Below are 13,058 nucleotides of genomic sequence, written 5' to 3'. Positions count from 1 at the left end.
CCAAATCTGATCCAATCAGATAGGGATTCAAAATGTTGAACTCCTGGCCCGGATAGAAGCTCCTTCTGAGTCTCTCTGTACTGGCCATTTGACAAATAAGTTTATTCTCAAATAATCATTAAATGTCACATATTTGACTCATTTTCAACACGTTTTGGGCGTTGCTGCTGCTGGGGAAACGAAAATGCCAGCTAAAACGTTGTTGCCATTCGCCTTGGACGTGCAAACGAAATCATTCAAAAATGCAACGTTGTTGTTTTCTCCTTGTGTAACTTCAGCCTCTGTTTTAGTCCTGTTCTCATTCTAGCAGCCTCTATACCTCTGTTTCAGTCCTGTTCTCATTCTAGCAGCCTCTATACCTCTCTGTTTCAGTCCTGTTCTCATTCTAGCAGCCTCTATACCTCTCTGTTTCAGTCCTGTTCTCATTCTAGCAGCCTCTATACCGCTCTGTTTCAGTCCTGTTCTCATTCTAGCAGCCTCTATACCACTCTGTTTCAGTCCTGTTCTCATTCTAGCAGCCTCTATACCTCTCTGTTTTAGTCCTGTTCTCATTCTAACAGACTCTATACCTCTCTGTTTCAGTCCTGTTCTCATTCTAGCAGCCTCTATACCTCTCTGTTTCAGTCCTGTTCTCATTCTAGCAGCCTCTATACCTCTCTGTTTCAGTCCTGTTCTCATTCTAGCAGCCTCTATACCTCTCTGTTTCAGTCCTGTTCTCATTCTAGTAGCCTCTATACCTCTGTTTCAGTTCTGTTCTCACTCTAGCAGCCTCTATACCTCTGTTTCAGTCCTGTTCTCATTCTAGCAGCCTCTATACCTCTCTGTTTCAGTCCTGTTCTCATTCTAGCAGCCTCTATACCTCTCTGTTTCAGTCCTGTTCTCATTCTAGCAGCCTCTATACCCCTCTGTTTTAGTCCTGTTCTCATTCTAGCAGCCTCTATACCTCTCTGTTTCAGTCCTGTTCTCATTCTAGCAGCCTCTATACCTCTGTTTCAGTCCTGTTCTCATTCTAGCAGCCTCTATACCTCTCTGTTTCAGTCCTGTTCTCATTCTATCAGTCTCTATACCTCTGTTTCAGTCCTGTTCTCATTCTAGCAGCCTCTATACCTCTCTGTTTTAGTCCTGTTCTCATTCTAGCAGCCTCTATACCTCTGTTTCAGCCCTGTTCTCATTCTAGCAGCCTCTATACCTCTCTGTTTCAGTCCTGTTCTCATTCTAGCAGCCTCTAGACTCCAGACTCCACGACGAGGTAAACAATATACAAGCGACGAACGTTAACGCCGCCATTTTAGTACTGGGAGATTTCAATAGCGCCAATCTGAGAAAGGTATTGCCTGATTTCTACCAGCATGTGACTTGCAACACCAGAGGCGGTAACATCCTAGATCACTGTTACACGCAATTTAAAGGTGGCTACAAGGCTCATTCTGATAGTGGCTTTGGCAAGTCAGATCACGCATCCATTTTCCTTACACCAAAGTACAGACAAAGAATTAAAAGTACTCCCGTAGTCTCGCGAGAGGTGCAGAAATGGGATGTGACGTCAGAGGATACACTAGTGTCAGTGTTTCACAACACAGACTGGATTGTATTCCGCGACACAGATAACATTAATGCCTACACGGAGACAGTGCTGGACTATGTCTGTACTAGGGTGAAAGAAACAATCCCCACTACCAAAATGAAAGTTTACCCAAATCAAAAACCCTGGGTAGACAAATCCGTCCGTGAAGCTCTGAGAGAGCGCACCAAAGCATACAATGACGGCCTAGTGGCAGGCAACATGAACGACCACAAGGTGGCGCAACACAACGTAAGGAGGACAGTGACAGAGGCCAAACGACGCTACAGGGATAAAATTGAACTCCAGTTTGAACAAGCTGACTCTAGAGCTATGTGGCAGGGGCTCAAAACGATGACAGACTACAAAGGCGCCTCCCTCAAACTGAACAGTGACATCTCCTTAGCAAACGACCTCAACACCTTCTATGCGAGGTTTGATGCTGGTAATAACAACACCAGCTCACAAGCCTCGGCAATGGGGGGGGGGGGGTCGGCTGCTGATGGAGGCGCAGTGTTCAGGGTAACAGAGCATGAGGTGAGGCGGACCTTTAAAAAAGTGAATATCAGGAAGGCAGCAGGTCCGGACGGCATCCCCGGCCGCGTCCTAAAAGTCTGTGCCGACCAACTGGCCCCAGTATTCACTGACATATTTAACCTGTCCTTAGAACAGGCTGTCATCCCCACCTGCCTGAAGAAGTCCACTATTATCCCTGTACCCAAAAAATCCAAGCCTGCTTGCCTCAACGACTACCGCCCTGTAGCTCTCACCTCCATAGCCATGAAGTGCTTTGAGAAGCTAGTAAAGGGCTACATCTGCTCCTCCCTCCCCATCAACATGGACCCCCTGCAATTTGCATATCGCCCCAACAGGTCCACGGAGGACGCCATATCCCATGTGCTGCACACAGCAGCATCACACCTGGACAAGAGGCAGGGGAACTATGTGAGAATGCTATTCATCGACTACAGCTCGGCATTCAATACCATAGTCCCCTCCATACTCATAGCCAAGCTCAGGGACCTGGGCTTGGGCTATGACCTCTGCCAGTGGGTCTTGGACTTCCTGACTGGCAGACCCCAGGTGGTGAGAGCAGGCAACTGCACCTCCTCATCCATCACCCTCAACATAGGGGCCCCCCAGGGCTGTGTTCTGAGTCCCCTCCTCTACTCCCTGTACACACACGACTGTGTGGCTCAGCGGAGTAGCAATACAATCGTCAAATTTGCTGACGACACAGTGGTGGTGGGCCTGATCTCTGCCAACGACGAGAGGGCCTACCTGGAAGAGGTCAAGGTCCTGGCGGGATGGTGCCAGGAAAACAGCCTCTCCCTGAACGTCAGCAAAACAAAGGAGATGATTGTGGACTTCAGGAGGTCGGGGGTCAAGGACTACAGCCCAACTACCTCTCTGTTTCAGTCCTGTTCTCATTCTAGCAGCCTCTATACCTCTCTGTTTCAGTCCTGTTCTCATTCTAGCAGCCTCTATACCTCTGTTTCAGCCCTGTTCTCCCTCTAGCAGCCTCTATACCTCTCTGTTTCAGCCCTGTTCTCATTCTAGCAGCCTCTATACCTCTCTGTTTCAGTCCTGTTCTCATTCTAGCAGCCTCTATACCTCTGTTTCAGTCCTGTTCTCATTCTAGCAGCCTCTATACCTCTCTGTTTCAGTCCTGTTCTCATTCTAGCAGCCTCTATACCTCTGTTTCAGTCCTGTTCTCATTCTAGCAGCCTCTATACCTCTCTGTTTCAGTCCTGTTCTCATTCTAGCAGCCTCTATACCTCTCTGTTTTAGTCCTGTTCTCATTCTAACAGACTCTATACCTCTCTGTTTCAGTCCTGTTCTCATTCTAGCAGCCTCTATACCTCTCTGTTTCAGTCCTGTTCTCATTCTAGCAGCCTCTATACCTCTGTTTTAGTCCTGTTCTCACTCTAGCAGCCTCTATACCTCTGTTTCAGTTCTGTTCTCATTCTAGCAGCCTCTATACCTCTCTGTTTCAGTCCTGTTCTCATTCTAGCAGCCTCTATACCTCTGTTTCAGCCCTGTTCTCACTCTAGCAGCCTCTATACCTCTGTTTCAGCCCTGTTCTCACTCTAGCAGCCTCTATACCTCTCTGTTTCAGTCCTGTTCTCATTCTAGCAGCCTCTATACCTCTGTTTCAGTCCTGTTCTCATTCTAGCAGCCTCTATACCTCTCTGTTTCAGTCCTGTTCTCATTCTAGCAGCCTCTATACCTCTCTGTTTCAGTCCTGTTCTCATTCTAGCAGCCTCTATACCTCTCTGTTTCAGTCCTGTTCTCATTCTAGCAGCCTCTATACCTCTGTTTAGTCCTGTTCTCATTCTAGCAGCCTCTATACCTCTGTTTCAGTCCTGTTCTCATTCTAGCAGCCTCTATACCTCTCTGTTTCAGTCCTGTTCTCATTCTAGCAGCCTCTATACCTCTCTGTTTCACACACACACACACACACACACACACACACACACACACACACACACACACACACACACACACACACACATAGAGACATCAGGGACATGACAGGAGGGACATGCTCACATGAAGATAACTAGCTGGCCAGAGTACTTTAATTTGTCTGACAGACAGACAGGATAGTGGAGCAGGTGTTTGTCTGACAGACAGATAGGATAGTGGAGCAGGTGTTTGACTGACAGACAGACAGACAGGATAGTGGAGCAGGTGTTTGACTGACAGACAGACAGACAGACAGGATAGTGGAGCAGGTGTTTGACTGACAGACAGACAGGATATTGGAGCAGGTGTTTGACTGACAGACAGACAGACAGGATAGTGGAGCAGGTGTTTGACTGACAGACAGACAGACAGGATAGTGGAGCAGGTGTTTGACTGACAGACAGACAGACAGACAGGATAGTGGAGCAGGTGTTTGACTGACAGACAGACAGGATATTGGAGCAGGTTTTTGTCTTTGAGGGCGATTCCCCAAAAATTTGTTTTCTTACACGCAAGATATTAAATGTCCCATTTCCCTAGCACCTACACACACCATACTTTCCTAATGTCTTCCCATCTATACCCTGCATCTTTTTACAAAGGGGTTTGTTGATATATCATTCATAGCCTGATTTATAGTACATTTATATATAAAAAAAAAAAAAAGGCAAATACTGGATACTGGAGCAGGTGTTTGTTATTTTTTGAAAAACTGAGCTTTTGAGGTGATGAAATCACTACGCCCAGGCAGCTGTGGTTCGGCAAAAAAATTGTTCAGAGTATATATCTGCTTAGAAAACGAAAATGTCTAATTTTCTTATTTAATTTCTCCACGTGGTAAATACACAGGTCACAACATGTTTACAGGAACGTTTTGGAGTTGTATTTGGAGTGTATTTCGTGACTGTTGGGAACTATAGGCTACACTGGCACACCTACTTCCAGTGAATGACGCTAAGCTAGGCTAACGGTGCGGCTGTTCCCTAAGCCTACTGCCTGCACAGAGAAGAAGAGGGTCTGTATCTGCTTGTCTAACTCCAGGGTAGATGGCAAATAAGATAATTTCCAAATAAGTTGGCGTGTTCCTCCAGACCACAGCTCTTTCTCTCACGATGAGGAGTTAAGTCTTAACTCTATAGTTACGCTATATTATGAGTTAAAATCATATAATTGATTTTGATCTGTTTTGTTCTTATGGACTGACTATGTCATTTGTATTTTATGGTTGGAGAATTGCGATATGTGACTTATGAATATTGAGTGAGCTTTGATTCACTGTTTTGTTTGTTGTGATGTTTTCTTGTGTTTTCTTCTTCAATGTTTGTGGTTTTAGATTTTTATTTTACTTTTTTTTTTTGCGTAGACCAATGGGGTTCCACAATAAAACAACTTAAAAAACTGTCTCTCTAGACCAGCTCTTTCTCTCTGATTGGGAGGTTGTCGATAATATAAATATTGAATTAATGTATATCTAATGTAATATCATATATAAATATGAAGGTTGAACATATTTTCTCTGATTGGAGGGAAAATACAGAGAGATACTACACTGTCTTCCTGTGGGAGGGGGCTTAACTTGATCTCACGCGCACGCACGCACGCACGCACGCACACACACACACACACACACACACACACACACACACACACACACACACACACACACACACACACACACACACACACACACACACACACACACACACACACACACACACACACACACACACACACACACACACACACACACACACACACACACACACACACACACACACACACACACACACACACACACACACACACACACACACACACACACACACACACACACACACACACACACACACACACACACACACACACACACACACACACACACACACACACACACACACACACACACACACACACACACACACACACACACACACACACACACACACACACACACACACACACACACACACACACACACACACACACACACACACACACACACACACACACACACACACACACACACACACACACACACACACACACACACACACACACACACACACACACACACACACACACACACACACACACACACACACACACACACACACACACACACACACACACACACACACACACACACACACACACACACACACACACACACACACACACACACAGCATTCTCTCCACCCCCGGTCCAGATGTTCATCTTCACAGCTGCCTTCCTGTGTGTGTGTGTGTGTGTGTGTCTTCATGTAATGATGCTATACTGTACCACCAACATCAACATCAAGTCTACTTAATCACACACACACACGCACACACACACACACACACACACACACACACACACACGCACACACACACGCACTCGCCACCAACCCTTCTCAACCCAGTGTGTGTGTGTGTGTGTGTGTGTGTGTGTGAGAGAGAGAGAATCTAATTGTTGCCATCTTTAAGCTATCTAGTTGTTTGTGGGCGTGTCACATTCTGTAGCCTCCAGACACCCTGTAATTAGAGAGGGGGGAGAGAGATTGGGGTCTCTTCTTTTGTCTTCTTTCTTTCTTTCTTTCTTTCTTTCTTTCCTTCTTTCTCTCGTCCTCTCCTGCCTTCAGGAGTGTGATAATCAGATTAAAACAGACCAACATGTTCTGTGAGACCTCCAGAGTTCAGCCAGAGAGATTGGGGTCTCTTCTTTTGTCTTCTTTCTATCTGTCTCTCTTTCTCTCTCCCTCTCTCCCTCTCTCCCTCTCTCCCTCTCTCCCTCTCTCCCTCTCTCCCTCTCCCTCTTTCTTTCTTTCTTTCTTTCTTTCTTTCTTTCTTTCTTTCTTTTCTTTCTTTCTTTCTTTCTTTCTTTCTTTCTTTCTTTCTTTCTTTCTTTCTCTCTTCCTCTCCTCCCTTCAGGAGTGTGATAATCAGATTAAAACAGACCAACGTGTTCTGTGAGTTCAGCCACAGACCCCCCGAGAAACTACAGACACTATTATCACCCGGAGGAGAGGAGACCTCTAGTGAACTACAGACACTATTATCACCCAGAGGAGAGCAGACCTCTAGTGAACTACAGACACTATTATCACCCAGAGGAGAGGAGACCTCTAGTGAACTACAGACACTATTATCACCCGGAGGAGAGGAGACCTCTAGAGAACTACAGACACTATTATCACCCGGAGGAGAGCAAACCTCTAGTGAACTACAGACACTATTATCACCCAGAGAGGAGAGCAGACCTCTAGTGAACTACAGACACTATTATCACCCGGAGGAGAGCAGACCTCTAGTGAACTACAGACACTATTATCACCCGGAGCAGAGCAGACCTCTAGTGAACTACAGACACTATTATCACCCAGAGGAGAGCAGACCTCTAGTGAACTACAGACACTATTATCACCCAGAGGAGAGCAGAGCTCTAGTGAACTACAGACACTATTATCACCCGGAGGAGAGCAGACCTCTAGTGAACTGCAGACACTATTATCACCCGGAGGAGAGCAGACCTCTAGTGAACTACAGACACTATTATCACCCAGAGGAGAGGAGACCTCTAGTGAACTACAGACATTATTATCACCCAGAGGAGAGCAGACCTCTAGTGAACTACAGACACTATTATCACCCGGAGGAGAGCAGACCTCTAGTGAACTACAGACACTATTATCACCCAGAGGAGAGCAGACCTCTAGTGAACTACAGACACTATTATCACCCAGAGGAGAGCAGACCTCTAGTGAACTACAGACACTATTATCACCCAGAGGAGAGCAGACCTCTAGTGAACTACAGACACTATTATCACCCAGAGGAGAGCAGACCTCTAGTGAACTACAGACACTATTATCACCCAGAGGAGAGCAGACCTCTAGTGAACTACAGACACTATTATCACCCAGAGGAGAGCAGACCTCTAGTGAACTACAGACACTATTATCACCCAGAGCAGACCTCTAGTGAACTACAGACTAGACTAGCAGATTGGCTTGATAACTAACGTCAGCAAACCCATTCTTCTAGCCATCATCATTAGCCAACCTAGCATCCTTAGCTAGCCATAATCCATATTACTATCGTTAGCAAACCTAGTCTCCCTAGCTAGCCATGATCAATAATGTTAGCCAACATAACCTCCCTGGCTATAGCCATGATCAATACCAACGTGGCCTAGCTAGATAGATTGCGATGATCGATACTAAGATGCGCCAATTTGGCCCCACTAACTAGCTATGATCAATAGCTACATTATATCACGTTGACAAATTATACGTCAGCAAAACAAAAGAGATGATTGTGGACTTCAGGAGGTCGGGGGTCAACGACTACAGCCCCCTCAGCATCGACCGGTTGAGAGAGTGAACAGTTTCAAGTACCTCGGAGCCCACATATCCGAGGACTTGACATGGACCACACACATTGACAGTGTTGTGAAGAAGGCACGACAACGCCTCTACTTCCTCAGGCGCCTAAGGAAGTTCCAAGTCAGTCAGAAGATCCTTAGGAACTTCTACTCATGTACAATAGAGAGCATCCTGACTGGCAACATCACCTCCTGGTTTGGGAATAGCACTGCACAAGACCGTAGCAGACTACAAAGAGTGACACGTTCAGCCGAACGCACTATTGGAGGGGGGCTTCCCACCCTCCAGAACATTTACAACAAGTGGTGCAGGGGGAAGGCTAAGAGAATCATCAAGGACTCCAGCCACCCGAACAACTGCCTCTTTGAACTGCTGCGGTCAGGCAAGCGATACCGGAGTCTTAAGGCGAGCACAGAAAGACTCAGAAGAAGCTTCTATCCCCAGGCCATCAGGCTGCTAAACGAACAATAAACACTATGCAACAACCATCAAAAGCACACAGCACACGCACACACTCACTTAAACAAACAACACACTGCAGCACCCACTCTCCACACTTTAGATCACACAAACACACTTTATATTTATTGATAAAGGATTTGCACTACAACTCGTACACCTACTGTAAATTGTACCTAAATTGCACCTCATCCCATTTCTGCCTTGCACTATATAGTATTGTATATTAGTACACTGCATAGTATTGTATATTATATGGTAACTCAGTTACGTCTATTCTGCATCGAACATTGTACATAATGTCTATACTGAACACTGTGACCTCATTTTTTACTTCTAATTTACATGCTATACTATGTTATTTTATTTCATACTTATCTTGTCTTGCACAGTCTCTGGAGCGTAACAGTAAGAAGCATTTTGTATAAAAGTATTCTGTACTTCTGTATGACAACTATTAAAGAAACTTGAAACTATACAATAGATGAATGTGTTTTGTTAATAGGCCATATATCCTGAAGTTATAGGTGGGGAGGAGGAACCCATTTTATCGCTAGTTAAAGATTCTACAATCCAAACGGTGCAGCCGTCATCTTTCTGTCTCGTTTATTACTAAGCCAGTGCTTCTCACCCTTCTGTGACCCCTAGAACCAGAACGGTGAACTTTGACCCCCCAACATGTTTAAGCAGAGACAGAACGGTGAACTCTGACTCCCAACATGTTTAAGCAGAGACAGAACGGTGAACTTTGAACCCCAACACGATTAGAAGAGTGAACTTTGACACACAATAAGGATTATTAGTTAAACATTTCAAACTATTTCACTTGATTAACAATTGTTGGGAGGGCTTTATACTTCAAATATTCCTTATTTCACATTGCCAAATATTATAAACATAATGATGTGTCTTAAACCACTGTAATGAAACATTAACATGACAACAGAATCAAAACATTCCATCTGGACGCTCACAAATCACCACTCCACCAGCACTGTAAACCTAAAACCTAACCTAACCCTAACAACCCTAACCACCATTCCAGAGTATACATCTGAAGAAGTGGGTCATTCTATCTATTCCAGTTTTGTATGCCCTGGTATGTATGTATGACAAATAAACCTCTTGATTCTTGATGTAAATCTCTGCTTTTCTTGGCTGGTTTCTTTCTTTTCGTTTTCTTTCAATCTAATTTTCTCCTCACATTTTCCTTCCTTGATGCCCCCCCCCCCCCCCCCTCTCCCCCTCCCTCCCAGGGCTGAGGAGGGGAGGAGGAGGAGGAGGAGGATGAAAGGAGAGGAGGAGGGGTGTCTGGGTGATGTAAATGATAGGAGCATGTTTTACAACAGAAGAGGAAGGAGAGATAGATAGATAGAGGGGGGGGGGGGGGGAGAGAGAGAGAGGTCTATTTTCTCGTCCCTCCCCCCCCCCCCCCCCTCTCTGTGTGGTCATTCTGTGTGTGTGTTAATGAAGAAACACAGCTGGAAGACAACAAATTGCAGCCGGCATACATCAAAGAGAGTGTGTGTGTGTGTGTGTGTGTGTGTGCGCGTGTGTGTGTGTGTCATGGTGTGAGGATGGGGTCTTCAAAGCTGGGTGTGAAACAGGCCTTATTTAGACTTCACACACGCGCTTGCCTTTAACCCTTTCACTGCCACACTACCAAAGGGGTTAACCCTTTCACTGCGACGACGATACAGAAGGTCAATAATAACCCTTTCACTGCCACACGACAAAGGGTTAACCCTGTAGTGTGGCTGTGAAAGGGTTAATTCAACCTAGCTAGTTTTAGTTAGCTGGCTTGGAGTTAAAACGATTCAGTCTTGACTGAGTCAGTTTTTTAGCCTAGTTTGGTCCGGTTTCGTTTCGTTTTCATTTTTCAAACAGTTATTTCAACTCGTGAGACACTGTGAGGTTGTTACCCTCGTTTACAGGGACAACGAGCTTACAAAACAAGACACCGTTTATCAGTTTAACACTTCCGGGATTCTGAAATCGGGGAGGAGATAGCGGGGGGGGGGGAGCATATGAATGAATGTGGATGAGAGCCGTGATGTAAGTGGTTGCAGCTATACGGCTGTGGGGGGCGCTAGAGACACGATCGAATAGACTTTTATGCGCCTGAATCTCCTGAACACGGCGCGACCAACCCATTCCTAATCGATCAGAACTAAATCGGCCGAGATCAAGTCCCCTTTTCCAGCACCTATACTCCTTCCCCCATACGCCGATTGTCAACGGAGTCTGAACGGCGCTGAGAATGTGAATGTGGACTGTTCCATCAGAGGGGGGGGGGGGGGGGGGGGCTTCGGTGGTCAGTGTGAGCGGCTATAGACCGCCGCACTTAAATATAAACATTAGTCTACCTGGAGACTCGTCGATGAGGTCGTTGTAGATGTCGCCATAAGACGCGTCTGGCCTCTGAGAGTGGGATCATTGTTTTCATTCTCCTGTTGGGCTGAAAGGACACTGACTCCAGACCCGTCTGATAAGACTTCCTCTGAATCTGAATCAAATAACAGTGAAATTCATGTTCTTCTCGTATCATTTCACTGGGAACCCCCTCCCTGGACCCCCCCCCCCCTCCCTGGCCCCACCCCCCAGGACCCCCCCCCCCCCCCCCCCCCACCCTCCCCCCAGGACCCCGTGGAGACGCACAGCTACAGATGAATATAAACACGCAGCCAACAGAGAAACCATTCATATATACTACTGGACTGGACCTACCTGACCTGGGCTGCTTCTCTCTCTCTCTCTCTCTCTCTCTCTCTCTGTCTCTCTCTCTCTCTCTCTGTCTCTCTCTCTCTCTCTGTCTCTCTCTCTCTCTCTCTCTCTGTCTTTGCATCTCTCTCTCCCCCCCTCTCTCTCTCTCTGTCTTTGCATCTCTGTCTCGCTCTCTCTTTCTCTCTCTTTCTCTCTCTTTCTCTCTCTTTCTCTCTCTCTGCATCTCTCCCTCTCTCTGGCTCTGCCTCTCTCTTTCTCTCTCTGTCTCTCTCTCTTTCTCTCTCTGTATTTGCATCTCTCTGTCTCTCCCTCTCTCTCTCTGTCTCTCTCTCTTTCTCTCTCTGTATTTGCATCTCTCTGTCTCTCTCTCTCTCTCTCTCTCTCTCTCTCTCTCTCTCTCTCTCTCTCTCTCTCTCTCTCTCTCTCTCTCTCTCTCTCTGTATTTGCACCTCTCTGTCTCTGTCTCTCTCTCTCTTCTCTGTCTCTGTCTCTCTCTGTCTCTCTCTCTGTGTCTCTCTGTCTCTCCCTCTCTGTCTCTCTCTCTTTTTCTCTCTGTATTTGCATCTCTCTGTCTCTCTCTCTCTCTCTCTCTCTCTCTCTCTCTCTCTCACTCTCTCTCTCTCTCTCTCTCTCTCTCTCTCTCTCTCTCTCTCTCTCTCTCTCCCTCTCCCTCTCTCTCTCTCTCCCTCTCTCTCTATATCTTTATTTCTCTCCAGGACACAGACCAGCTGCTCAGTCTACGTCTTCATGAGTGACTCTCCTGTAACACAGAGGCCGACGCCCCGCTTTGCATTTCCAAGCATTTAGAATGTGAGGCCGAGCCACAGATCTAGACCACATAGATGTAGCCGTACCTTCAAATACATCACAGATCTAGACCACATAGATGTAGCCGTACCTTCAAATACATCACAGATCTAGACCACATAGATGTAGCCGTGCCTTCAAATACATCACAGATCTAGACCACATAGATGTAGCCGTACCTTCAAATACATCATAGATCTAGATCACATAGATGTAGCCGTGCCTTCAAATATGACGCAGATCTAGACCACATAGATGTAGCCGTACCTTCAAATACATCACAGATCTAGACCACATAGATGTAGCCGTGCCTTCAAATACAACACAGATCTAGACCACATAGATGTAGCCGTACCTTCAAATACATCACAGATCTAGACCACATAGATGTAGCCGTGCCTTCAAATACGACACAGATCTAGATCACATAGATGTAGCCGTACCTTCAAATATGACGCAGATCTAGACCACATAGATGTAGCCGTGCCTTCAAATACGACACAGATCTAGACCACATAGATGTAGCCGTACCTTCAAATACATCACAGATCTAGACCACATAGATGTAGCCGTACCTTCAAATACGACGCAGATCTAGACCACATAGATGTAGCCGTGCCTTCAAATACATCACAGATCTAGACCACATAGATGTAGCCGTGCCTTCAAATACA

General features: G+C 46.0%; 1 protein-coding gene across 1 annotated transcript in view; it reads right to left on the bottom strand.

Annotated features, from left to right (window-relative positions):
• Positions 1–12,575, bottom strand: part of nid2a (nidogen 2a (osteonidogen)) — a gene marked incomplete at both ends in the record, with an annotated part of 69,549 nt that extends 56,974 nt beyond the window's left edge. Inside the window, 1 exon segment of the mRNA XM_084330158.1 lies at positions 12,564–12,575. Coding sequence (XP_084186284.1) covers positions 12,564–12,575 — 12 coding nt within the window.
• Positions 12,576–13,058: the final 483 nt, after the last annotated feature.

Source organism: Notolepis coatsorum, assembly GCF_963971535.1.
Source record: "Notolepis coatsorum genome assembly, chromosome: 1".
NCBI lineage: Eukaryota > Metazoa > Chordata > Actinopteri > Aulopiformes > Paralepididae > Notolepis > Notolepis coatsorum.
This window is presented reverse-complemented; position numbering and strand designations above follow the sequence as displayed.